The sequence below is a fragment of the Salvelinus namaycush genome, chromosome 6, assembly GCF_016432855.1.
Source record: "Salvelinus namaycush isolate Seneca chromosome 6, SaNama_1.0, whole genome shotgun sequence".
Taxonomy (NCBI): Eukaryota; Metazoa; Chordata; class Actinopteri; order Salmoniformes; family Salmonidae; genus Salvelinus; species Salvelinus namaycush.
This window is the reverse complement of record NC_052312.1, coordinates 26,128,274-26,153,538: the sequence shown is the minus strand read 5'-3', so window position 1 is coordinate 26,153,538 and position 25,265 is coordinate 26,128,274. Positions and strand designations below refer to the sequence as shown.

The window sequence follows — 25,265 nt, the reverse complement described above, 5'->3', positions numbered from 1 at the left end:
TGCACTACTTCTGACCAGTTCACTATGGACCCTGGTCAAAAGTAGTGCACTACAAAGGGAATAGGGTGTTAACTCATACAGGGTCACAAACTGTCTTCTCCTGTTTAAACCAATGTTTTAACCAACAATTCTTAAATAAAGCAACGTTATAAAAAGTGTTTCTCAAGTCTTTTTTCCCTGCTCCACCGTTCCATTCTAGGCATGCACAAAGCTCTCTCTCTCATATACAGTACATTTGATTGACAGATTGCTCTTCTTGAGACTCCATCTTATCCCAGTCCTCATGTTACAGTTTGTTGCATGTTCCCGCGGCGACGGTGGCGTCTCAGTAGCGTGACTTGCGACACATGTCGCAGTGACAGGCCCGCGCCGTCAGGATCTTAATGTCGTTGTGATGACGAGCACGAGGGCAGTCCAGACGAACTTTGATCTTAGGGAAATTAATACAATTTAAATATTTTATATCACATTTTTTACATTTTCAGACATGTCAAGTGACAATGTTCCAACCAAATATGTAATCAGGATGACATACCCTTACCCTACGTGTGTGTGTGTGTGTGTGTGTGTGTGTGTGTGTGTGTGTGTGTGTGTGTGTGTGTGTGTGTGTGTGTGTGTGTGTGTGTGTGTGTGTGTGTGTGTGTGTGTGTGTGTGTGTGTGTATATATATACTCTACCTTTGCGTCTTTGCTGATAGTGCAGTATTTCAAGGCTGAGATAATGTTGTGTGTGTCTCTGTCTCTGTGTCCATACTCTACCTTTGCATCCTTGCTGATGGTACAACATCTTGATGCTGAGGTGATATTGTGAGTGAAGTTAGATGCCACCAGGACAGAGTAGCGTGAGGGAAAGGCACTGGACTCACAGTATCCAACACAGGCATACACAACATGGGTTCCCTTACATGTCCCACGCCGGTCACTACGGATGGTCACGTTAAATGCTGCAGGAGCGGAGAGGAAAGAGGAGAACAATTAATTTAAACAAGTAATTGACCAACAACAATTCAATTATTTGAATTACATTTTGTATGTTTTTTTTCTGTGAGCTCAATGCGCACATTGCACAGATTCTCTAGAGATAAATTAGATCCAGCCGGAACTGTGACGATGTAGTAGGGAGTTGTTGTTTCCAACAGGCCAATATTCAACATAATTACCATATTTTATGCGCTAAACTAACTACAATGACCATAATCCATTGCGCATCTACTTGTCCAGTCTGTGTTTCTTTTATGCCTGCTATGGGAAGAGACAGAAGAATGCACAATAGTGAGGGGATATCGATATCAGCTGTTGCTTGGTGAGGTGTCCCTACCTGAAACTGCAGTTGAAGTCGGAAGTTTACATACACCTTAGCCAAATACATTTAAACTTAGTTTTTCCACAATTCCTGACATTTAATCCGAGTAAACATTCCCTGTTTTAGGTCAGTTAGGATCACCACTTTATTTTAAGAATGTGAAAGGCCAGAATAATAGTAGAGAGAATGATTTATTTCAGCTTTATTTCTTTCATCACATTCCCAGTGGGTCAGAAGTTTAAATACACTCAACTAGTATTTGATAGCATTGCATTTAAATTGTTTAACTTGGGTCAAACGTTTCAGGTAGCCTTCCACAGGCTTCCCACAATAAGTTGGGTGAATTTTGGCCCATTCCTTCTGACAGGGTCAAGTTTGTAGGCCTCCTTGCTCGCACACACCTTTTCAGGTCTGCCTACAATGTTCTATAGGATTGAGGTCTGGGCTTTGTGATGGCCACTCCAATACATTGACTTTGTTGTCCTTAAGCCATTTTGCCACAACTTTGGAAGTATGCTTGGGGTCAATGTCCATTTGGAAGACCCATTTGCGACCAAGCTTTAACGTCCTGACAGATGTCTTTAGATGTTGCTTCAATATATCCACATAATTGTCCTTCCTCATGATGCCTTCTATTTTGTGAAGTGCACCAGTCCCTCTTGCAGCAAAGCACCCCCACCCGGTTGGGATGGTGTTCTTCGGCTTGCAAGCATCCCCTTTTTTCCTCCAAACATAACGATGGTCATTACGGCCAAACAGTCCTAATTTTGTTTCATCAGACCAGAGGACATTTCTCCAAAAGTACGCTCTTTGTCCCCATGTGGAGTTGCAAACCGTAGTCTGACTTTTTTATGGCGGTTTTGGAGCAGTGGCTGCTTCCTTGTTGAGCGACCTTTCAGGTTATGTCGATATAGGACTCGTTTTACCGTGGAAATAGATACTTTTCTACCTGTTTCCTCCAGCATTTTCACAAGATTCTTTGCTGTTGTTCTGGGATAGATTTGCACTTTTCACACCAAAGTACGTTCATCTCTAGGAGACAGAACACATCTCCTTCCTGAGCGGTATGACGGCTGCGTGGTCCCATGGTGTTGATACTTGCGTTCTATTGTTTGTACAGATGAACGTGGTACCTTCAGGCATCTGGAAATTGCTCCCAAGGATGAACCAGACTTGTGGAGGTCTACAATTTTTTTTCTGAGGTCTTGGCATATTTCTTTTGATTTTCCCATGATGTCAAGCAAAGAGGCACTGAGTTTGAAGGTAGGCCTTGAAATACATCCACAGGTACACCTCCAATTGACTCAAATGATGTCAATTAGCCTATCAGAAGCTTCTAAAGCCATGACATAATTTTCTGGAATTTTCCAAGCTATTTAAAGGCACAGTCAACTTAGTGTATGTAAACTTCTGACCCACAGGAATTGTGATACACTGAATTATAAGTGAAATAATCTGTCTGTAAACAATTGTTGGAAAAATTCCTTGTGTCATGCACAAAGTAGATGTCCTAACCGACTTGCCAAAACTATAGTTTGTTAACAAGAAATTTGTGCAGTGGTTGAAAAACAAGTTTTAATGACTCCAACCTAAGTGTATGTTAAATTCCGACTTCAACTGTACGTGGTCTAAGTGATTGATAGTTGTATTCAGCAGTCATAAAATAATGCCTTATTTACTATGAAGAACTGCGAAATAGTGATTTTGTCAGACAGCATAAGCAACAGCTCGATAGAGATGAAATGATGTCTTGGAATGAAATAATAAAGTCATCAAATAAAACAAATGTAAATATTTTATTAAAGTAAAGTCATGTGAATAAATGATGGTTTATAAGTGATAAGTGATAAGCAGTTAAACAATTAATAGTTTTTTTTCTGTGTTGTTACAGCATTCAACTCTGATTGTTTTTTATTAAATGAACCAAAACCACCTCAAAAAGCAATAATCACTCAGCACGAGTGTGTTTATCTGTAAAGAGTGTGTGTGTGTGTGTGTGTGTGTGTGTGTGTGTGTGTGTGTGTGTGTGTGTGTGTGTGTGTGTGTGTGTGTGTGTGTGTGTGTGTGTGTGTGTGTGTGTGTGTGTGTGTGTGTGAGTATATATTTGTATATTATGTGTGTTTATCTGTATATGTCTGTGTGTGTTAGACTGACGGTATAGATGGCAGCCAGGTCCTGTGCTGAGCTCCTCGTAGCTGAAGTTGAATGGTGACAGCAGCAGCAGGGTCAGCAGCAGCATTAGCACACATAGGTTAGAGGGCACACACTGAGACATGATGACAAAGGACAGTGGCCTGCATGGGACAAACAGAACAAACAGAGAGAATGATTAATATAAGTTGGAGTTGCCATGCCTCGAAGTGTGTGTCTGTGTGTCTGTGTGTGTATATGGTCATTTGCACTGTTTAGTCTCAGCCAGTGTGTTTAGGTGATTGTTACCCTGTTTCAGTGTGTGTGTGTGTGTGTGTGTGTGTGTGTGTGTGTGTGTGTGTGTGTGTGTGTGTGTGTGTGTGTGTGTGTGTGTGTGTGTGTGTGTGTGTGTGTGTGTGTGTGTGTGTGTGTGTGTGTGATAATCATTCCTTAGTGAGATGTGGCTCATTAAAACTTTCATGCAACTTATATTGACAGAGACAGACAAACATCCACTGACACACACAAACACTCAAGAATTTATACACAAAATCTCGCCAACACAATAATGTATCCAAAAGCCTGAATATGTAAAGAAAATACAAAATTGAGACGATTAACAAGCTGTACAAGTGAGAACAACAATTATCAGGTGTGTGTGTGTGTATAAGTGTGTGTGTGTGAGGTGCTGGTGTTACCTGTTAAGTTGTGGTATATGTTTTCTTCAGCCCAGGGGAGTCAAGGTGAATCGGCAGGGCAGCAGCGTCGACAGGTGTGTGTGAGTGTGTGTTTCCTACCTCACACACGGCTATATGTAGCTCCTCAGGTAAACGGGAGAAGAGTCTAAGTTACTCCTTTGGTCACACCCACAGCAACCTCTTTTTCTCTCTCGAAGTGTGTGTGTTTGTGTGAATGTGAGAAAGTGTTTGAGTGTGTCTGGACCCCTCCTTTTCTTAACCTTCACTCTTCACTCCTAGTCTCTCTCTCTCTCTCTCTCTCTCTCTCTCTCTCTCTCTCTCTCTCTCTCTCTCTCTCTCTCTCTCTCTCTCTCTCTCTCTCTCTCTCTCTCTCTCTCTCTCTCTCTCTCTCTCTCTCTCTCTCTCTCTCTCTCTCTCTCTCTCTCTCTCTCTCTCTCTCTCTCTCTCTCTCTCTTTCTTTCTTTCTTTAGATTAATTCCGTCGTTATATCCCAAAAATTTACATTTATTTGGCGTGTTTGATTCAGAAAAACACCGGTTCTAACTCGCCCAACATGACTACACATTATCTAATACGTTACCTGTAATCTTGGTCCAAACATTTCAAACAACTTTCCTAATCCAACTTTAGGTATTTTAAAGAAAGATGGGAGGAGATGAGAGAGAGTGTGTGTGTGTGTGAAAGACCAACAGTGTTTCAAAATGCTGCATGTACGCCACTGTAGTTTTATGACACAGCAAATCTTAGGGCAGCAAACCTTATATTCAATTTTCGCCTAAAATGATATACCCAAATCTAACTGCCTGTAGCTCAGGAACTGAAGCAAGGATATGCATATTATTGGTACCATTTGAAAGGAAACACTTTGAAGTTTGTGGAAATGTGAATTGAATGTAGGAGAATATAACACAATAGATCTGGTAAAAGAAAATACAAAGAAAAAAACGAACGTTTTTTTTCTACCACCATCTTTGAAATACAACAGAAAGGTCCCAGTTCCAGCCATCACTCTGGTTGTAATTCCGATGGTGTCTACAAGATGGAGGCAGTGTATGTGCAACGTTTCAGATGGATAACTTGAAGTATGAGAAAACTTTATGACATTTAGTGTGAAGTCACCCAGGTACATTTGGGCGTGAAGGAGGCATTTTTTGTCCAAATGTTAAAGGCTGGCTGTCGCACAAGCTTAGCAGCTTCATTTTGCGACAGATACGGGGTTTCCGTATCCTAAAGCCCAGGTCATTGGTTATCTAGCTAGCTTTATTTGACCACGATTGGTGCTTATTTGACAAAGTTACAGTCAATCAAGAGAGGACCGTCCGCGTCATCGGCGTGCCATGAAGGCGTCGCTATCTGACCAAATTTGGTGTCCTATGGGATATACTACACCCCTAATGATATAGTGAAGTCTGGTTATGTTCTAGGATCTCTGAGGAATACATACGAATGTGATTTGACTGGTTGAAACAACGTTTAGGGTTAGATGTTCACAGATAACTTTCTTTGCAAATTGAACGAGTGGAAATACAAAATCGATCGTGCATGCTATATGGACCTTTTTAGGATATGAAAAAGTATTTTATCTAACAAAACGACACTACATGTTATCTCTGGGACCCTTTGGATGATAAATCAGAGCAAGATTTCAGAATTTAAGTACACATTTCACCTTCAGAGGTGAATTTATCAAACCTATCGTGGTGAAAAAGTGTTTTGTTGTTAGGAGCTCTTCTCAAACAATAGCATGGCATTTTTTCGCAGTAATAGCTACTGTAAATTGGACAGTGCAGTTATATTAACAAGCATTTAACCGTTCAGCCGATATAAGACACTTATATGTACCGACATTTGTTGTTTCTCTAAAATCTGCGATCGTGACACAAGGCGCTGCATGATTTACAACTGTCCCATTGACGGGATGCCTATCCCTAAATAATATATCTATATTTTAATTAATTTAAAAAAAATCTGTTTAGTGATCTTTTTTCCATTTTTACTTCCAACATTCTTTGTCACTTATTTACAAAACATCAGTTGTTCAAGCTCAAAAGTTTGGACACACCTACTCAATCAAGGGTTTTCTTTATTATTCTATTGTCTACATAGTAGAATATTAGTGAAGACATCAACACCTTAAATTAACACATATGGAATCATGCAGTAACCAAAAAAGTGTTAAACAAATCAAAATATATTTTAGAATTTAGATTCTTCAAAGTAGCCACCCTTTGCCTTGATGACAGCTTTGCAAACACTTGACATTCTCTAAACCAGCTTCATGAGGAATGCTTTTCCATCAGTCTTGAAGGAGTTCCCACATATGCTGAGCACTTGTTGATTACTTTTCCTTCACCCTGCAATCCAAATCATCCCAAACCATTTCAATTGGGTTGAGGTGGGGTGATTGTGGAGGCCAGGTCATCTGATGCAGCACTCCATCACTCTCCTTCTTGGTCAAATAGCCCTTACATAGCCTGGAGGTGTGTTGGGTCATTGTACTGTTGAAAAACAAATGATAGTCCCACTAAGCGCAAACCTGATGGGATGGCGTATCGCTGCAGAATGCTGTGGTAGCCATGCAACTTCTTAAGGATTGGTGTCTCGCTAGCGGGACAACTTCCGATGAAACTGGAGGGCGCGTAATTAAAAAAAAATCTAATAGTCATTATGAATTTTAAACATTTCGGTACATATAAGTATCTTATATCGGCTGAAAGCTTAAATTCTTGTTAATCTAACTGCACTGTCCAATTTACAGTAGCTCTTACAGCGAAAACATGCAATGCTATTGTTTGAGGACGGCACCCCACATCAAAATAGTTTTCCACCGCCACATCTTTACATTCACATATAAAGATTAAATATTCACTTACTTATTGAAAATCTTCGTCTGATTTGTCATCCAAAGGGTCCCAGCTATAACCTTTTACGGCTAGGGGTTCTGTAGCGGAACATTTCGACAACATCCGGTGAAATTGCAGAGCGCGAAATTCAAAATAAAGTATTAGAAATATTTCACTTTCATACAATCACAAGTGCAATACATAAAAAAAAGCTTAACTTCTTGTTAATCCAGCCACCGTGTCAGATTTCAAAAAGGATTTACGGCGAAAGCAAACCATGCTATTATCTGAGGACAGCAACGCATCAAACAAACACATGACAATAATATTTCAACCCGCTAGGCGCGACACAAAACTCAGAAACATCACAAATGATCCTTTTGTTAGATTAATTCTGTCGTTATATCCCAAAAATCTCAATTTATTTGGCGTGTTTGATTCAGAAAAACACCGGTTCCAACTCGCCCAACATGACTACACATTATCTAATAAGTTACCTGTAATCTTGGTCCAAACATTTCAAACAACTTTCCTAATCCAACTTTAGGTATTTTAAAACATAAATAATCGATCAAATTTAAGACGGAATAAACTGTATTCAATAGTGGATAAAATGAAAGTGGAGCGAGCGCCAGGTTGCGCACCCCAAACACAACAGTACACTAGACTCGACACTCAGTCTGAACGGCCATACTTCTTCATTACTCAAAAGAAAAACATCAACCAATTTCTAAAGATTGTTGACATCTAGTGGAAGCCCTAGGAACTGCAACCAGATGCCTCAGAAATCTAGATTCCCATAGAAACCAATTGAAAACACAGTCATCTAAAAAAAAAGAATCCTGGATGGTTTGTCCTCGGGGTTTCGCCTGCCAAATAAGTTCTGTTATACTCACAGACAATATTTTAACAGTTTTAGAAACTTTCGAGTGTTTTCTATCCAAATCGATGTCGTTCAGGCGGAAATTGAGAAAAAAGGGGCCTAGCCCTAAGAAGTTTTTAATTAAGTAATCCTTGAATTCTAAACAAATCACAGATAGTGTAACCAGCTATGCACCCCCACACAATCACACCTCCTCTTACATGCTTTACGGTGGGAAATGCACATGCGGAGATCATCCGTTCACCCACACCGCGTCTCACAAAGACACGGCGGTTGGAACCAAAAATCTCCAATTTGGACTTCAGACCAAAGGACAGATTTCCACTGGTTAATGCCCATTGCTCGTTTTTCTTGGCCCAAGCAAGTCTCTTTTTCTTATTGGTGTCCTTTAGTAGTGGTTTCTTTCAGCAATTCAACCATGAAGGCCTGATTCACGCAGTCTCCTTTGAACAGTTGATGTGTCTGTTACTTGAACTCTGTGAAGCATTTATTTGGGCTGCAATCTGAGGAGCAGTTAACTCTAATAAACTTATCCTCTGCAGCAGAGGTAACTCTGGGTCTTCCTTTCCTGTGGCGTTCCTCATGAGAGCTAATTTCATCATAGCGATTTCTGTTTTTTGCGACTGCACTTGAAGAAACTTTCAAAGTTCTTGAAATTTTGCGGATTGACTGACCTTCATGTCTTAAAGTAAAGTCTTTTCTCTTTGCTTATTTGAGCTGTTCTTGACATAATATGGACTTGGTCTTTTACCAAATAGGTCTATCTTCTGTATACCACCCCTACCCTGTCACAACACAACTGATTGGCTCAAACGCATTAAGAAGGAAAGACATTCCACAAATTAACTTTAAACAAGGCACACCTGATGATTGCATAAGGGAATCTACATCTGAAGGCCTGGTACAAGCAAAACATCTCTCCAACTACAGACGCCAGTGTCTCAGGTCAGGCAGTTTCTGTTCCCTCAAAAACACCTTTTAAGCCCAAGTCCACCTTTTGTCCCATTGTCCAGAATGCCACACTAAATACATTTGCCAAGAAAGTGAATTTTGATGTGGAGAATCTGTTTAAGGGTAAAATTGACTCCAACCAAACACAACGTAATCTTTCTAAGACAGAGAGGGATGCAGTTGAATCATTGTCCAAAAATGAACGGATTGTGGTTAAAAAAGCAGACAAAGGTAGCGCTACAGTAGTGTGGAGTAAAGACAAATATGTGACAGAAGCCTACCGTCAATTAGACAGTGATGAATTCTACCAATCTCTTACCTTCAACCCAACAGAGGACCTAAAAACTGAATTGAAAGGGATCCTCACAGAAGCTAAGGAGAATGGCTACATTTCAGACAATGAGTTCAAATTTCTTTTCAATGGCAGTTCGCGTATGGCTTCTTTTTACCTTCTTCCAAAAGTCCACAAAAATCTTGAAAATACCACAGGCAGACCAGTCATTAGTGGTAATGAAAGTCTGACAGAGCCCATCTCTAAGTACATTGATTACTTTATTAAGCCTTTTCTGACATCACTCCCAGCCTATCTTCAAGATACCACAGATGTGTTGAACATAATTAAGGAATTGAACAATATAGGTACAGCTTCCTTTTTAGTCACCATGGATGTGGAGTCTCTATACACCACCATTGAGCATGAACAAGGTTTGGCATCTATGCACCATTTCTTGAGTACCCGGCCTGTAGGATGCCTCCAACAGAATTCATTGTCTCACTGACTGAATGGACTCTTAATCATAACATCTTTATCTTTCAGGACCGTATTTTTAAACAGGTCAAAGGATGTGCCATGGGAGCTTGCTACAGCCCTTCCTACGCTGGTTTGTACTTGGGTAAATGGGAAAATGACTTCATTTTGGATCCTTCTAATAACCGTTTCTTTGACCGGATTATATGGTGGGGACGCTATATTGATGATGTTTGCCTGTTTTGGTCCGGATCAGAAGATGAACTTATTTCCTTCCACCAATACCTTAAAGGCATTAACCCTAACATCAAACTAACTATAGAGTACAGCAAGGATAACATACATTTTTTGGACCTCGACATTAGTAAAAATGACAAAGGTTGTTTGCACACATCAATCTTTAGGAAGCCTACAGATGGGAATACCATTCTGAGGGCAGATAGCTTTCACCCCAAAAGGCTAAAAGAGAATATTCCATATGGCCAATTCCAAAGAGTCCGCAGAATTTGCGATCAGGAATCAGACTACAGTGTCAAATCTGCTGAATTGGAGAATCGCTTCTTGAATGGGGACAGTGCGTTCAGGTCCTGAAAGATGCAGGTATAAGGGGTGGATTACTTGACAGAGAGAACTTGTTGCGAAGGGGAATGCTTCGTGATACATCAGAGAGAGTGTATTTTGTTACAAAATACAGCACTGAAGCAGAGAACATTAAAAGAATCATTACAAATAATTGGGGAATCCTCCAAAGTGATACACTACTACGCCAAGTCTTTCCTGAGCCACCAGTCATTAGCTTTAAGAGATGTCCTACCCTAAATGACAAATTAGTCCACAGTTATCTTCCGCGTGACTCTCAAAAAACTTGGCTTGACCACAAACCCAAGGGCTCTTTTAAATGTAACCATTGCAACCATTGCAGAAATATTGCACAGAAGAAGTATTTTGTTGACACAGCTTCCAAAATGGAGTATTACGTCAAGCATTTCATTAACTGCAAAACCACTCATGTCATCTATAGATTGGAATGTCCACAGTGCAAGGCATTCTACATTGGACGGACAAAGAGACGCCTTCAAGACCGCTTAGCGGAACACAAGTACGCCATATGGATAGGCAATGAAGACTACCCCATGGCAAGGCACTACAAGTCCTTACACCATGGCAACCCTGCCTCCCTACAAGCTATGGGTATTGATCATATTCCAGCCTCTATTAGAAAAGGGGACCGTCTTAAACAATTAAACCAAAGGGAAAGTTTTGGGATTTACAAACTACAGGCCACTAAATACCCTGGTTTAAATTAAGACATCGATTTCTCACCCTTCCTGTAGGGTTGTGATAGGTCCATTTGCTGTCATCTAGTGGACATTTTGCTCAATTGCCCTCAGCTATGTTTAGACTGTTGTTGTTCATGTTTTGCTGTGTTCTAGTGTACTATGGAATATATTGCTGTCTTATTCTTGACACTTCTCCCAGTCATATTTAAGGTTAGAACTAACTTTCTAAGTGTCCTGATACTTCTAGCTTGGAGTTGTATTTTTATGATAACATAGCTTCAGTATTTCACTTTTTAATGTGTATAGTATTGCTTACTAGGTGTTTCCAATCAATTTTGTAACCACTCCCTCTTCTAATTAGGGCTAATTGGAAAAGCTGTTCAAAAGAGGACATTGTATTCTTTTTTTGTACTTTTTTTGTACTCCCTCCATGCAGCCGAAACGCGTCGGATAAAAAAAATACGTTGTTTCTATTGAACATGCCATACTAATAAAGGCATTTTAATTAATTATATGAAGAGTGTCTTGGTCCTCCTTTCTTTTTGATGACCAATTTACCCCTTTTACCAAAGAGCACCTTCTGTCTACCAAATTTACTATTGTGTACCTTAGTAGCGCTTCCCTTCCTCCTCTTTCTATAAGGCACACCTGTAAATTGAAATGCATTCCAGGTGACTACTGTCAGGATGGTGTATTGGAGGCGAAGTCAAGTGCAGGAGAGCAGATATTAATGAACAGGCACACTTTTATTATAGTTCCAAAAACAAGAGCACTTACATGAATCAAACGCGCTCAAAAAACAGAACATAAAAGTAGAGCGCATAAACTAACACTACCTAACAATAAACAATTGCACACAAAACATGATGGGAAACCGAGGGTTAAATACAAGTAGCTTAATTGGGGAAATGAAAACCAGGTGTGTATGGAAACAAGACAAGACAAATGGATATACGAAAAATGGAGCGGCGATGGCTAGAAAGCTGGTGACGTCGATCACTGAACGCCGCCCGAACAAGGAGAGGGGCAGAAGTCTTGACAACTACCTCATGAAGCTGGGTGAGAGAATGCCAAGAGTGTGCAAAGCTGTCATCAAGTCAAAGGGTAGCTACTTTGAAGAATCTGAAATATAGAATAGATTTTGATTTGTTTAACATTTCTTGGGATACTACATGATTCTGTATGTGTTATTTTATAGTTTTGATGTCTTCACTACTATTCTATAGTAAAAATATTAAAAATAAAGAAAAAGCCTTGAATGAGTAGGTGTGTCCAAACTTTTGACCGGTACTGTGTATGTATATACACTGCTCAAAAAAATAAAGGGAACACTTAAACAACACAATGTAACTCCAAGTCAATCACACTTCTGTGAAATCAAACTGTCCAATTAGGAAGCAACACTGATTGACAATAAATTTCACATGCTGTTGTGCAAATGGAATAGACAAAAGGTGGAAATTATAGGCAATTAGCAAGACACCCCCAAAAAAGGAGTGATTCTGCAGGTGGTGACCACAGACAACTTCTCAGTTCCTATGCTTCCTGGCTGATGTTTTGGTCACTTTTGAATGCTGGCGGTGCTCTCACTCTAGTGGTAGCATGAGACGGAGTCTACAACCCACACAAGTGGCTCAGGTAGTGCAGTTCATCCAGGATGGCACATCAATGCGAGCTGTGGCAAAAAGGTTTGCTGTGTCTGTCAGCGTAGTGTCCAGAGCATGGAGGCGCTACCAGGAGACAGGCCAGTACATCAGGAGACGTGGAGGAGGCCGTAGGAGGGCAACAACCCAGCAGCAGGACCGCTACCTCCACCTTTGTGCCAGGAGGTGCACTGCCAGAGCCCTGCAAAATGACCTCCAGCAGGCCACAAATGTGCATGTGTCTGCTCAAACGGTCAGAAACAGACTCCATGAGGGTGGTATGAGGGCCCGACGTCCACAGGTGGGGGTTGTGCTTACAGCCCAGCACCGTGCAGGACGTTTTGCATTTGCCAGAGAACACCAAGATTGGCAAATTCGCCACTGGCGCCCTGTGCTCTTCACAGATGAAAGCAGGTTCACACTGAGCACATGAGCACATGTGACAGACGTGACAGAGTCTGGAGACGCCGTGGAGAACGTTCTGCTGCCTGCAACATCCTCCAGCATGACCGGTTTGGCGGTGGGTCAGTCATGGTGTGGGGTGGCATTTCTTTGTGGGGCCGCACAGCCCTCCATGTGCTCGCCAGAGGTAGCCTGACTGCCATTAGTCACCGAGATGAGATCCTCAGACCCCTTGTGAGACCATATGCTGACACATGCACATTTGTGGCCTGCTGGAGGTCATTTTGCAGGGCTCTGGCAGTGCACCTCCTTGCACAAAGACGGAGGTAGCGGTCCTGCTGCTGGGTTGTTGCCCTCCTACGGCCTCCTCCACGTCTCCTGATGTACTGGCCTGTCTCCTGGTAGCGCCTCCATGCTCTGGACACTACGCTGACAGACACAGCAAACCTTTTTGCCACAGCTCGCATTGATGTGCCATCCTGGATGAACTGTACTACCTGAGCCACTTGTGTGGGTTGTAGACTCCGTCTCATGCTACCACTAGAGTGAGAGCACCGCCAGCATTCAAAAGTGACCAAAACATCAGCCAGGAAGCATAGGAACTGAGAAGTGGTCTGTGGTCACCACCTGCAGAATCACTCCTTTTTTGGGGGTGTCTTGCTAATTGCCTATAATTTCCACCTTTTGTCTATTCCATTTGCACAACAGCATGTGAAATTTATTGTCAATCAGTGTTGCTTCCTAAGTGGACAGTTTGATTTCATAGAAGTGTGATTGACTTGGAGTTACATTGTGTTGTTTAAGTGTTCCCTTTATTTTTTTGAGCAGTGTATATATATATGTGCATGTAGAGTCATTCGGAAAGTATTCTGATCCCTTCACTTTTCCACATTTTCTTACGTTACAGCCTTACTCTAAAAAATATTCAACAAAAACATTTCTTCAACAATCTACACACAAAAACCCATGATGACTAAGCAAAAACAGGTTTTTAGATTTTTTTGCAAATTTATAAAACAACAAAAACAGAAACACTTTATTTACATAAATAAGTATTCAGACCCTTTGCTATGAGACTCGAAATTGAGCTCAGAGCTCAGGTGTATCCGGTTTCCATTGATTATCCTTGAGATGTTTCTAAAACTTCATTGGAGTTCACCTGTGGTAAATTAAATTGATTGGGCATGATTTGGAAAGGCACACACCTGTCTATATAAGGTCTCACAGTTGACAGTGCATGTCAGAGCAAAGAGGCACAGATCTGGGGATGGGTACCAAAAATGTCTGCAGCATTGAAGGTCCCCAAGAACACAGTGGCCATCATTCTTAAATGGAAGAACTTTGGAACCACCAAGACTCTTCCTAGAGCTGGCCGCCCAGCCAAACTGAGCAATCAGGGAAGAAGGGCCTTGGTCAGAGAAGTGACCACAAACCCGATGGTCACTCTGACAGAGCTCCAGAGTTCCTCTGTTGAGATTGGAGAACATTCCAGAAGAGCAACCATCTCTGCAGCTCCACCAATCAGGCCTTTATGGTAGAGTGGCCAGACGGAAGTCACTCCTCAGTAAAAGGCTCATGACAGCCCACTTGGAGTTTGCCAAAAGGCACCCAAAGGAGTCTCAGACCATGAGAAACAAGATTCCCTGGTCTGATGAAACCAGCATTTAACTCTTTGGGCTGAATGCCAAGTTCACGTATGGAGAAAACCTGCACCATCCCTACAGTGAAACATGGGGGTGGTAGCATCGTGCTGTGGGGATGTTTTTCAGTGGCAGGGACTTGGAGACTAGTCAGGTTCGAGGGAAAAATGAACAGAACAAAGTACTGAGAGATCCTTGATGAAAACCTGCTCCAGAGCGCTCAGGACCTAAGAATGGGGCGAAGGTTCACCTTCCAACAGAACAACGACCCTAAGCACACAGCCAAGACAACGCAGGAGTAACTTCGAGACAAGTCTCTGAACGTTTGTATGTATTTGTGTATATATCAATATTTACCCAAAAATATATGGGGTATTGGAAATGATGCAGACAATTACATTGATGGAAGCTACAATCTATCTGCAATATTAAAGCTGATCTCCCTCCTAGAAATATTCAATAATAATAAATATGCTATGTTGCAATGTTCAGTTGACTCCTCTTTCCTACATTAAATGAATAGAAACATTATAATGCTTACTTCATTGAGAATGTATGTGCAGTTAAACTTTGGCCATAGAATCAATGATGAAAAAAATACGTATTTTCAATGTCTGTAAATTACATCATTCCAACTTTCATTCAGAACTTCAAATTAACCTGACTTCAACAGCCAGAAAAAACATGTTTTCAAATTTCATTCGGAACCGAAAATTAATCTGATTTCCACGTCTGAAAATACAAATTTTCAATGTCCCAAAAATCAGAATTTTATACGAGAATTACGTATTTTCAACGTCCGTAAAATACCTATTTTAAACATCTGGAAAATATGTATTTTCAACATCCTTTTGCTAATTGAGATGGTTGATCTTGGGAGAGGGTTTCAAATTAAATCTGTCCATGAAAATAAGATCACGTACAAGTTTTGTACTGGTCAATGAGAGTATCAAATTTGGTCAACAAAAAATGTAATTGCTTATTTGAGGCTTATTTAATCTAATAGAAGTTGTCTTATAGTTAGGTTGTAACGATTGCAATGAATAAGCGGACTCGTGGTATTTCAGAAACTTTGATATGCTTCATATCGGAGTTGTGCCAGTTGTTCACACGCGTATCTGCACTCTCAATGGTTAGAATGGTCCCATCTGATCTCGCCTTCTCCCCCTGCCTCCCATCTTTGAGGACATGTATTTCCATTGTTAGAGCAGTCATTCAACTATCTTGTCTAGATAATCTTCGGTGGTAGAGAGGGGTCTGGGGTCAGAGGTCAGGGGTAAGAGGTCATGGTTGAACTTGAACCAGAATCTGGGTTTCTAGGAGATGTTGAATATGGCTATTCTCCTTTAAAACCTCTTAAATAATGGCAAAATGTAGATTTCTGCCTAAATAGACATACCCAAAAGTAACTGCTATTCATGTGTAATTGCCTAAACTTGGTATATTTGGAAAGAAGACATCTGTGAGATTATGAGGAAATTATCTGGAGATAGATAGGAGTTAAATAGGTCAGAATACACAAGATCAAGCACACACAAAAAGAAAACATTTTTATGAATTTTTAAGTCACTTTCATTGACAAGCTATAAGTGAATTACTGATTCCCAGAGCTGGAAACATATCAGATGGCTTCCACAACATGTGAACAATATCAAAAATATGGGATTGATAGACCTAACAACGCGAAATGGGGAGACGTCTTAGTAAGTGGTGTCAGGTGTTTCCTTGCATCTGAGCCAGTTAGCAAAAGTTTGCAGTAGGCATTAAAAGGTACTAGGCCTTGCTTTGTCCCAGCCAGGTCAACTGCATATCCCTGGAAAGCTTATCTCATTGGCTAGCAGACTGTCAAGGTGCTATAGTAGCCAATCCCCTGTGTAATGGATGACTACAGCGCGTAAGCAGGCAACATCATATTTTTGATGCGCAAAGATATAGTCTAGGGGCTGGTGATCAATAACGGTAGGTCACAGGCAGACAAATAAGATATCCGCATGATCTGTGGAGTCCCAGCTTTCAGTGTGTATCAACGTACTCTGTGTTTATTTTGTTTATGCGTCACAACGCTAACCGGAATGTAGGTAGCAGCCGTCTTGAAATGAGGTCATCGGCTCGGCCTGCCCTTATACATTTGTATGCCCATATATGGTAGTAAGTTACACGAAAGATTTGAAGGCACCAATCAATATCCAAGATACTCAGCTTTCCACAGACACCCAGATTTAATGCAAATAGTCCGGGTAGCCATTTGATTACCTGTTCAGGAGTCTTATGGCTTGGGGGTAAAAACTGTTGAGAAGCCTTTTTGTCCTGGACCTGGCACTGCGATGCGGTAGTAGAGAGAACAGTCTATGATTGGGGTGGCTGGGGTCTTTGACAATTTTTAGGGCCTTCCTCTGACACCGCCTGGTGTAGAGGTCCTGGATGGCAGGACCTGGATGGCAGCTTAGCCCCAGTGATGTACTAGGCCGTACGCACTACCCTCTGTGGTGCCTTGCGGTCAGTGGCCGAGCAATTGCCGTACCAGGCAGTGATGCAACCAGTCAGGGTGCTCTCGATGTTGCAGCTGTAGAAACTTCTGAGGATCTCAGGACCCATGCCAAATCTTTTTAGTTTCCTGAGGGGGAATAGTCTTTGTCGTGCCCTCTTCACAACTGTCTTGGTGTGTTTGGACCATTCTAGTTTGTTGTTGATGTGGACACCAAGGAACTTGAAGCTCTCAATCTGCTCCACTACAACCCCGTCGATAACAATGGGGAAATGCTTGGTCCTCCTTTTCCTGTAGTCCACAATCATCTCCTTAGTCTTGGTTACATTGAGGGATAGGTTATTATTCTGGCACGACACTGCCAAGTCTCTGACCTCCTCCCTATAAGCTGTTTCGTCATTGTCAGTGATTAGGCCTACCACTGTTGTGTCATCTCCAAACTTAATGATGGTGTTGTAGTCATGCCTGGCCATGCAGTCATGGGTGAACAGGGAGTACAGGAGGGGACTGAGCACGCACCCCTGGGGAACTCCAGTGTTGAGGATCATCGTGACAGATGTGTTGCTACCTACCGTCACCACCTGGGGGCGACCCGTCAGGAAGTCCAGGATCCAGTTGCAGAGGGAGGTGTTTAGTCCCAGGAACCTTAGCTTAGTGATGAGCTTTGAGGGTACTATGGTGTTGAACGCTGAGCTGTAGTCAATGAATAATATTCTCACATAAGTGTTCCTTTTGTCCAGGTGGGAAAGGGCAGTGTGGAGTGCAATAGAGATTGCATCATCTGTGGATATGTTTGGGCGGTACGCAAATTGGAGTGGGTCTAGGGTTTCTGGGATAATGGTGTTGATGTGAGCCATTACCAACCTTTCAAAGCACTTCATGGCTACGGAAGTGAATGCTACGGGTCTGTAGTCATTTAGGCAGGTTGCCTTCGTGTTCTTGAGCACAGGGACTATTGTGGTCTGCTTGAAACATGTTGTTATTACAGACTCAATCAGGGACATGTTGAAAATGTCCGTGAAGACACCTGCCAGTTGGTCAGCACATGCCCGGAGCACACGTCCTGGTAATCCGTCTGGCCCCGCAGCCTTGTGTATGTTGACCTGTTTAAAGGTCTTACTCACGTCGGCTACGGAGAGCGTGATCACACAGTCGTTCGGAACAGCTGATGCTCTCATGCATGCCTCGGTGTTGCTTGCCTCGAAGCGAGCATAGAAGTGATTTAGCTCATCTGGTAGGCTCGTGTCAGTGGGCAGCTCGCGGCTGTGCTTCCCTTTGTAGTCTGTAATAGTTTGCAAGCCCTGCCACATAAGACGAGTGTCGGAGCCGGTGTAGTATGATTCAATCTTAGCCCTGTATTGACGCTTTGCCTGTTTGATGGTTTGTCGCAGGGCATAGCAGGATTTCTTGTAAGCTTCCGGGTTAGAGTCCCGCACCTTGAAAGCGGCAGCTCTACCCTTTAGCTCAGTGCGAATGTTGCCTGTAATCCATGGCTTATGGTTGGGGTATGTACGTACAGTCACTGTGGGGACGACGTCCTCGATGCACTTATTGATAAAGCCAATGACTGATGTGGTGTACTCCTCAATGCCATCGGAAGAATCCCGGAACATGTTCCAGTCTGTGATTGCAAAACAGTCCTGTAGTTTAAGCATCTGGTTCATCTGACCACTTTTTTATAGACCGAGTCACTGGTGCTTCCTGCTTTAATTTTTGCTTTTAAGCAGGAGTCAGGAGGATAGAGTTGTGGTCGGATTTACCAAATGGAGGGTGAGGGAGAGCTTTGTACGCGTCTCTGTGTGTGGAGTACAAGTGATCTAGAATTTTAGAAGTTTTTGCCCAGTGGGATGTAACTTTTTATTTTGACCTTTTTTGGAAGTATTTACCAGCTGTAATGACAGTAATGAACGTAGTTGCTCAGTGAAACTCCATTCTTTGGTAAGTACCGAATGTATTTGACATTAAGCTTGAAAAGCTGTTGAATGGTAAATTGAATGGCTGCTTCCTGGGCTTAAAGGAGAATCACCATATTCAACGTCTCCTGTAAACCCAGATTCTAGTTCAAAGTGAACTCAACTAAAACAGTGTTTAATTGGATGGAATAAACTGTCTAATCCTTTCCTTACCGTCATGGCACTGAATGAACACACACACACTCACACACTAAAATAACAAGTGGAAGCGTACACATTAATGATATTAACGTTATTCAAGACGCCGCTATCTCCCGGGTTACTGAGACTGACGGGTAGAGGAACGATAGAAACACCAGACAAACACACACACAGGGAGATACAAACAAAGACACAGGACGCCGGATACGAATAACGCAAATCACTGACTCATGCTCACAGAATTAGCTTTTGTGACATGGCATGGTGTGTGAGAGGCTCACGGTCGTTAAGTCTGTAAGGGCAAGATGGAGTGGTGATTGTCAGATAGTATGTATGTATGAGAGCGAGAGAGAGAGAGAGAGAGAGAGAGAGAGAGAGAGAGAGAGAGAGAGAGAGAGAGAGCAAGAGCGAGTCAAAGACAAATAATGACAGTGCGTGTGTGTGAGTGAGAGTAACATTGTGTGGGTGTGTCACAGCCCTCAATCCACTTAAAGCAATGAGATCACTTCAGTTACAAGTGGTCCATCAAATATGGACACACACACACACACAGCTTACAGTCTTACAGGCTAACTGAGATTGACAGGAGAAAAGTGGAGTTTCCACAACATGCTTTTGACAGAAGTTGAAAATACACACACACACCATCCACACACACAAATACCCCCTTCCCCGATTTTGACAAAAGCAGAAAATACGCACACACCACCACACACACAGACCCCCGATCGGGGGGACACACATACTCTAACCATTTCAGACTGGAGTGACGTCAGGTAGAATAGAAAGGTTTACTAGTGTCAGCCAGAGCCATGTATTTAGAGAGTTGGGCCAATGCGGTTTCTACATTATGATGCATTTTCATGACACTTCAACATTCTATGGCAGCCATGTTAGATCCCATTGACATTACATGGGAATATTTTTTTTTAAATACTTTAAAACTGAATGTCTAGAATTGGAACAATATTCAAAATTCTAAAAGTTGGCCTAACTCTCTAAATATATGGCTCTGGTGTCAGCTATTGTCGGCTGTAAAGATATTAGATGCAGTTTAAGATTAGGGCTGTCCTCAAATCTTTGGATAAAACCTAGGAATGCAAAAGCACCCATACAGTAACACATTCGCGTATTAGTTAAGATCATATAATTTATTACAACAGGTATCAAAACCCAACTCCAAAACCTTCCAAGATGAACTAAGATGAAATATATATAATATGACCCCAAAAGAAAAAAGGAAAGACAACAGTTATCACCCTCTTATTGGTTAAAAATAACCTTACCGAACAAAGAGGTTTAATAACTTCTTGTGGCTTGGGGGCAGTATTTCGACGTCTGGATGAGAAGCATGCCCAAAGTAAACTGCCTGTTACTCAGGCCCAGAAGCTAGGACATATAATTGGTAGATTTGGATAGAAAACACTCTAAAGTTTCCAAAACTGTTAATATAATGTCTGTGAATATAACAGAACTGATATGGCAGGCGAGACCCTGAGGAAAATCCATCCAGGAAGTGGGATTTTTTTTTATGTGGGTATTTTCAATTGAATGCCTATAGAGTATCTCATGAGTTAGGACCCAGATTGTAGTTCCTATGGCTTCCACTAGATGTCAACAGTCTTTAGACATTGTTTCAGGCTTGTTTTCTGAAAAATGAAGAAGAATGAGACATTTCTGTCAGTGGACTGTAGAATCATGCAGTGCTGGTTGCGTGCGTGACCAGTGTGCACCCTTCGTTGTTTTTCCTTTCTATTGAATATGCTATTGTCCGGTTGAAATATGATCGATTATTTAGACAATTGGCAATCTAAGGATTAATTATAAACATTGTTTGACATGTTTCGACGAACTTTACCGATACTATTAGGATGTATTCGTCTGCATGTTTTGACCGCCTTTGAGCCAGTGGATTACTGAACCACACGCGCAAACTAAACTGAGTTTTTGGGATATAAAGATGGACTTTATCGAACATTTATTGTGTAGCTGGGACTCTTGTGACTGCAACCATATGAAGATCTTCAAAGGTAAGTGATTAGTTTTATCGCTATTTCTGACTTTTCTAATTCCTTTACTTGGTTGTAAAATGTTTGTATGCTTTTGAAAGCGGGACGCTGTCCTCAGATAATCGCATGGTATGCTTTCGCTGTAAAGCCTTTTTGAAATCTGACAAAGCGGCTGGATTAACAAGAAGTTAGTCTTTAAGCCGATGTATAACACTTGTATTTTTTATGAATGTTTATTATGACTATTTCTGTATTTTGAATTTGGCGCTCTGCAATTTCACCGGATGTTGTCGAGGTGGGTCACTAGCGGAACGCCTGCGCCAGAAAAGTTAAAAGGCTAATTGATAATTAGAAAATGCTTTCGCAATTATGTTAGCACAGATGAAAACTGTTGTCCTGATTTAAGAAGCAATAAAACTGGCCTTCTTTAGACTAGTTGAGTATCTGGAGCATCAGCATTTGTGGGTTCTATTACAGGCTCAAACTGGCCAGAAACAAATAACTTTCTTCTGAAACTCGTTAGTCTATTCTTGATCTGAGAAAGGAATACTATTCCATGCGAGAAATTCCAAGAAACGAAGATCTCGTACAACGCTGTGTACAACTCCCTTCACAGAACAGTGCAAACTGGCTCTCACCAGAAAAGAAAGAGTGGGAGGCCCCGGTGCACAACTGAGCAAGTGGACAAGTACATTGGAGTGTCTAGTTTGAGAAACTGACGCCTCACAAGTCCTCAACTGGCAGCTTTATTAAATAGTACCCGCAAAACACCAGTCTCACCGTCAACAGTGAAGATGCGACTCCGGGATGCTGGCCTTCGTAATTTCTCTCCGTGGTGTTGAGGCGATGGGAGAAGGTGCAGGGATGTAACTTGTGGTCCAGGGCAGAACGCTGGGACAGAACAGCCCCCACTCCGACACCCGAAGCATCCGCCTCCACCACAAAATGATGGAATGGGTCAGGATGAACCAATATGGGAGCTGCGGTGAAGCGGTGCTTGAGGTCCTGGAATGCCCCGTCAGCAGCTGGGGACCACATGAACGGAACCTTGGGAGAGGTGAGTGCAGACAGGGGGGAAGCCAGGGTGCTGTAACCCCGGATAAAGCAACGATAAAAGTTGGAAAATCCCAGGAAAATTTGCAGCTGCACTCTGGATGTAGGCTGTGGCCAATCCACCACCACTCTCACCTTTCCGGGATCCATTTGTACATTCCCTGCAGGGTTTTGTCCTTTTTCTCCACAAAGAAGAACCCTGCGCCAGCAGGGAAGGCAGAAGGACGGATACACCCTGCAACTAGGGAGGCGTTGATGTAGGTCTCCATGGCCTTGGTCTCCAGACCGACATAGAGTACAGTCTTCCCGTTGCGGTGTGGTGCCTGGGAGAAGGTTGATCCCGCAGTCAAGGAGGAAGTGAAGTGACCCGGGCCTTACTGAAAAGCTCCCGGAGGTCCTGGTACTCTGCGGGAATGGCTTAGAGGCCCGGGGCAACTTCCGAGCCCACAGGAAGACGTCCCAGGGCATGATGCGCTGACTTCAGGCAATGGTCATGGCAGAACGGGTCCAGTCTATAAGGGGATTGTGTTGCTGGAGCCAAGAGAATTCCAATACCACTGGAATCTGAAAATACTTAATTAGCATGAATTGGATTTCCTTGCTGTGGTTCCCTGACATTCGTAGGTTGATGGGAGTGGTATTGTGGGTGACCCAGCCTATAGAGTGCCCGTCCAGCGCTCTAACGTCCATGGAAATGGAAAGGGGCTGAGTGGGGATTCCCAGCTCGGACGCCAGGATAGCGTACATAATACTCTCATCGGCCCCAGAGTCGATGAGTCCCCGGAGAGATTTGGACTGGTTCCCCCACAGCAGGATGGCATGGAAAGGGGTGCGAGTAAGGGGAGAGGAAAAGTTATCCATATGACCCACCAGAGTACTCGCCCCTACCGGTGAGCCTGGTCTTTTAGTGGACAGGAAATGACATGAAATGACCAGTAGTCCCGCAATACAGGCAACTCTTCGTGTGAAGCCTCGGAGGCGAGGTGGAATCCCTGGGCGGGCGAGTGGAATCGGACTTCCTCTCTTTCCTACGTTTCCGTAGCCACCTAATGATCCGGATGGTCAAGGCAATGAGCGAGTCGATATCCGTCGGTAGTTCCCGGGCTGCTAGCTCGTCCTTCACTTCCTCCGATAATCCATGCAGGAACTTGTCGAACAGCGATTCCGGATTACAGGCACTCTCAGCTACCAACGTGCAGAAATCGACTGCATAGTCTGCCACACTGCGGGAGTCTTGCCGAAGCTGGAGTAACTTCCATTCAGCCTTTCTCCCAGACAATGGAGAATCGGAAACCTTCTTCACCTCCACCACGAACTGAAGTATACGGCTGACTGTTGTTCCCACATGGCCGTAGCCCAGGAGAGAACCCTCCCAGACATCAGCGTGATGAGGTACGCTATCTTCGAGCAGTCAGAGGGGAAGGAGGAGGGCTGCAGCTCGATGATGAGAGAACACTGCGTGAGAAACTCCCAAAAGGTTCCCGACTCTCCAGCGAAGGTAAGTGGGGTTCTCGGGAAACCGGGGTGGCCGGGGAGGCCGCGCTGCTAACAGCTAGTTACTGAGGGGCTGGGAGGTTACCGCCGTGGTAGGCTGCCTGACAGACAACCCGTGGAATTGCTCTAGCAATGTGATCAACGCGCGGTCATGGCGTTCGGCCAGGGTCTGGAACCCTTCCATAAGACCAAGAAGCAACTCCTTATGTCTTCCAATGGTTTCTCCTTGGAAGGAGACGGCGGTGCGGAGCTGGTCCGAGTCTGCTGGGTCAGGAGAAGACCCAGATGCAGACAGTTTTGAAGTCACAAAAGTTTATTACAAAAACAGTGGGGCAGGCAGACGACAGGTCAAGGGCAGGCAGAGGTCAGTAATCCAGAGCAGAGTCCGAAAGGTACAGAACGGCAGGGAGGTTCAGGACAGGCAGAATGGTCAGAACCGGGAATACTAGAAAACAGGAACTAGAGGAAGACAGGAGCACGGGAAAACCGCTGGTAGGCTTGACGAAACAAACAAACTGTCAACAGACAAATAGAGAACACAGGTAAAAATAGACTGGGGATAATGGGGAAGATGGGTGACACCTGGAGGGGGGTGGAGACAAGCACAAAGACAGGTGAAACAGATCAGGGTGTGACACCATCACTCTTTCACACTGTGGTAAATAAAGCCAGTTTGTTATTTAGAATTTAGAACCTAGAAACTTTTAAAGGAAGAACCATTGTAAATTGTTAAATCTTTTGTCTGTAGTGTATTTTTTGTTATGTGTCAGACCCCAAGAAGACTAACTGTCGCCATGGGCTTCGGCTAATGGGGATCCAAATAACATTTGATAAAAAGTATGTGGACACCCCTTCAAAATAGTGGATTTGGCTATTTCAGCCACACCTGTTGCTGACAGGTGTATAAAATCGAGCACACAGTCATGCAGCTCAGTGACTTTCAATGTGGCACCGTCATAGGATGCCACCTTTCCAACAAGTCAGTTCATCAAATTTCTGCCCTGCTAGAGCTGCCACAGTCAACTTTAAGTGCTGTTATTGTGAAGTGGAAACGTCTAGGAACCCCAACGGGTCAGCCGCGAAGTGGTAGGCCACACAAGCTCACAGAACGGGACCGCCGAGTGATGAAGCGTATAAAAATCGTCTGTCCTCAGTTGCAACACTTACTATCGAGTTCCAAACTGCCTCTGGAAGCAACATCAGCACAATAACTGTTTGTCGGGAGCTTCATGAAATGGGTTTCCATGGCTACACACAAGCCTAAGATCACCATGCACAATGCCAAGCGTTGGCTGGAGTGGTGTAAAGCTCGCCGCCATTGTACACCAGAGCAGTGGAAACACATTCTCTGGAGTGATGAATCACGATTCACCATCTGGCAGTCCGACTGACGATTCTGGGTTTGGCAGATGCCAAGAGAACGCTACCTGCCCCAATGCATAGTGCCAACTGTTAAACTTTGGTGGAGGATGAATAATGGTCTGGGGTTGTTTTTCATGGTTTGTGCTAGGCCCCTTAGTTCCAGTGAAGGGACATCTTAACACTACAACATACAATGACATTCTAGATGATGATTCTGTGCTTCCAACT

General features: G+C 43.0%; 1 protein-coding gene across 1 annotated transcript; it reads right to left on the bottom strand.

Moving 5' to 3' along the window:
• Nucleotides 1-325: 325 nt before the first annotated feature.
• LOC120049304 (glycoprotein hormone alpha-2-like) lies at nt 326-3,577 on the bottom strand. The gene is made up of 3 exons (XM_038995555.1): nt 3,457-3,577; nt 759-943; nt 326-430 (listed from the first exon to the last, which is right to left on the bottom strand). Exons 1-3 carry the CDS (start codon nt 3,575-3,577, stop codon nt 326-328), a joined length of 411 nt encoding a protein of 136 aa, XP_038851483.1.
• Nucleotides 3,578-25,265: the final 21,688 nt, after the last annotated feature.

Bases quoted from the DNA above. Each gene is read 5' to 3' on its own strand.
- LOC120049304 (XM_038995555.1), bottom strand. From the start codon at position 3,577: ATGTCTCAGTGTGTGCCCTCTAACCTATGTGTGCTAATGCTGCTGCTG. The intron at 944-3,456 runs GTCAGTCTAACA...CCGCTCCTGCAG, and splicing joins ACCTGGCTGCCATCTATACC to CATTTAACGTGACCATCCGT. The intron at 431-758 runs GTAGAGTATGGA...AATTTCCCTAAG, and splicing joins CCATCAGCAAGGATGCAAAG to ATCAAAGTTCGTCTGGACTG.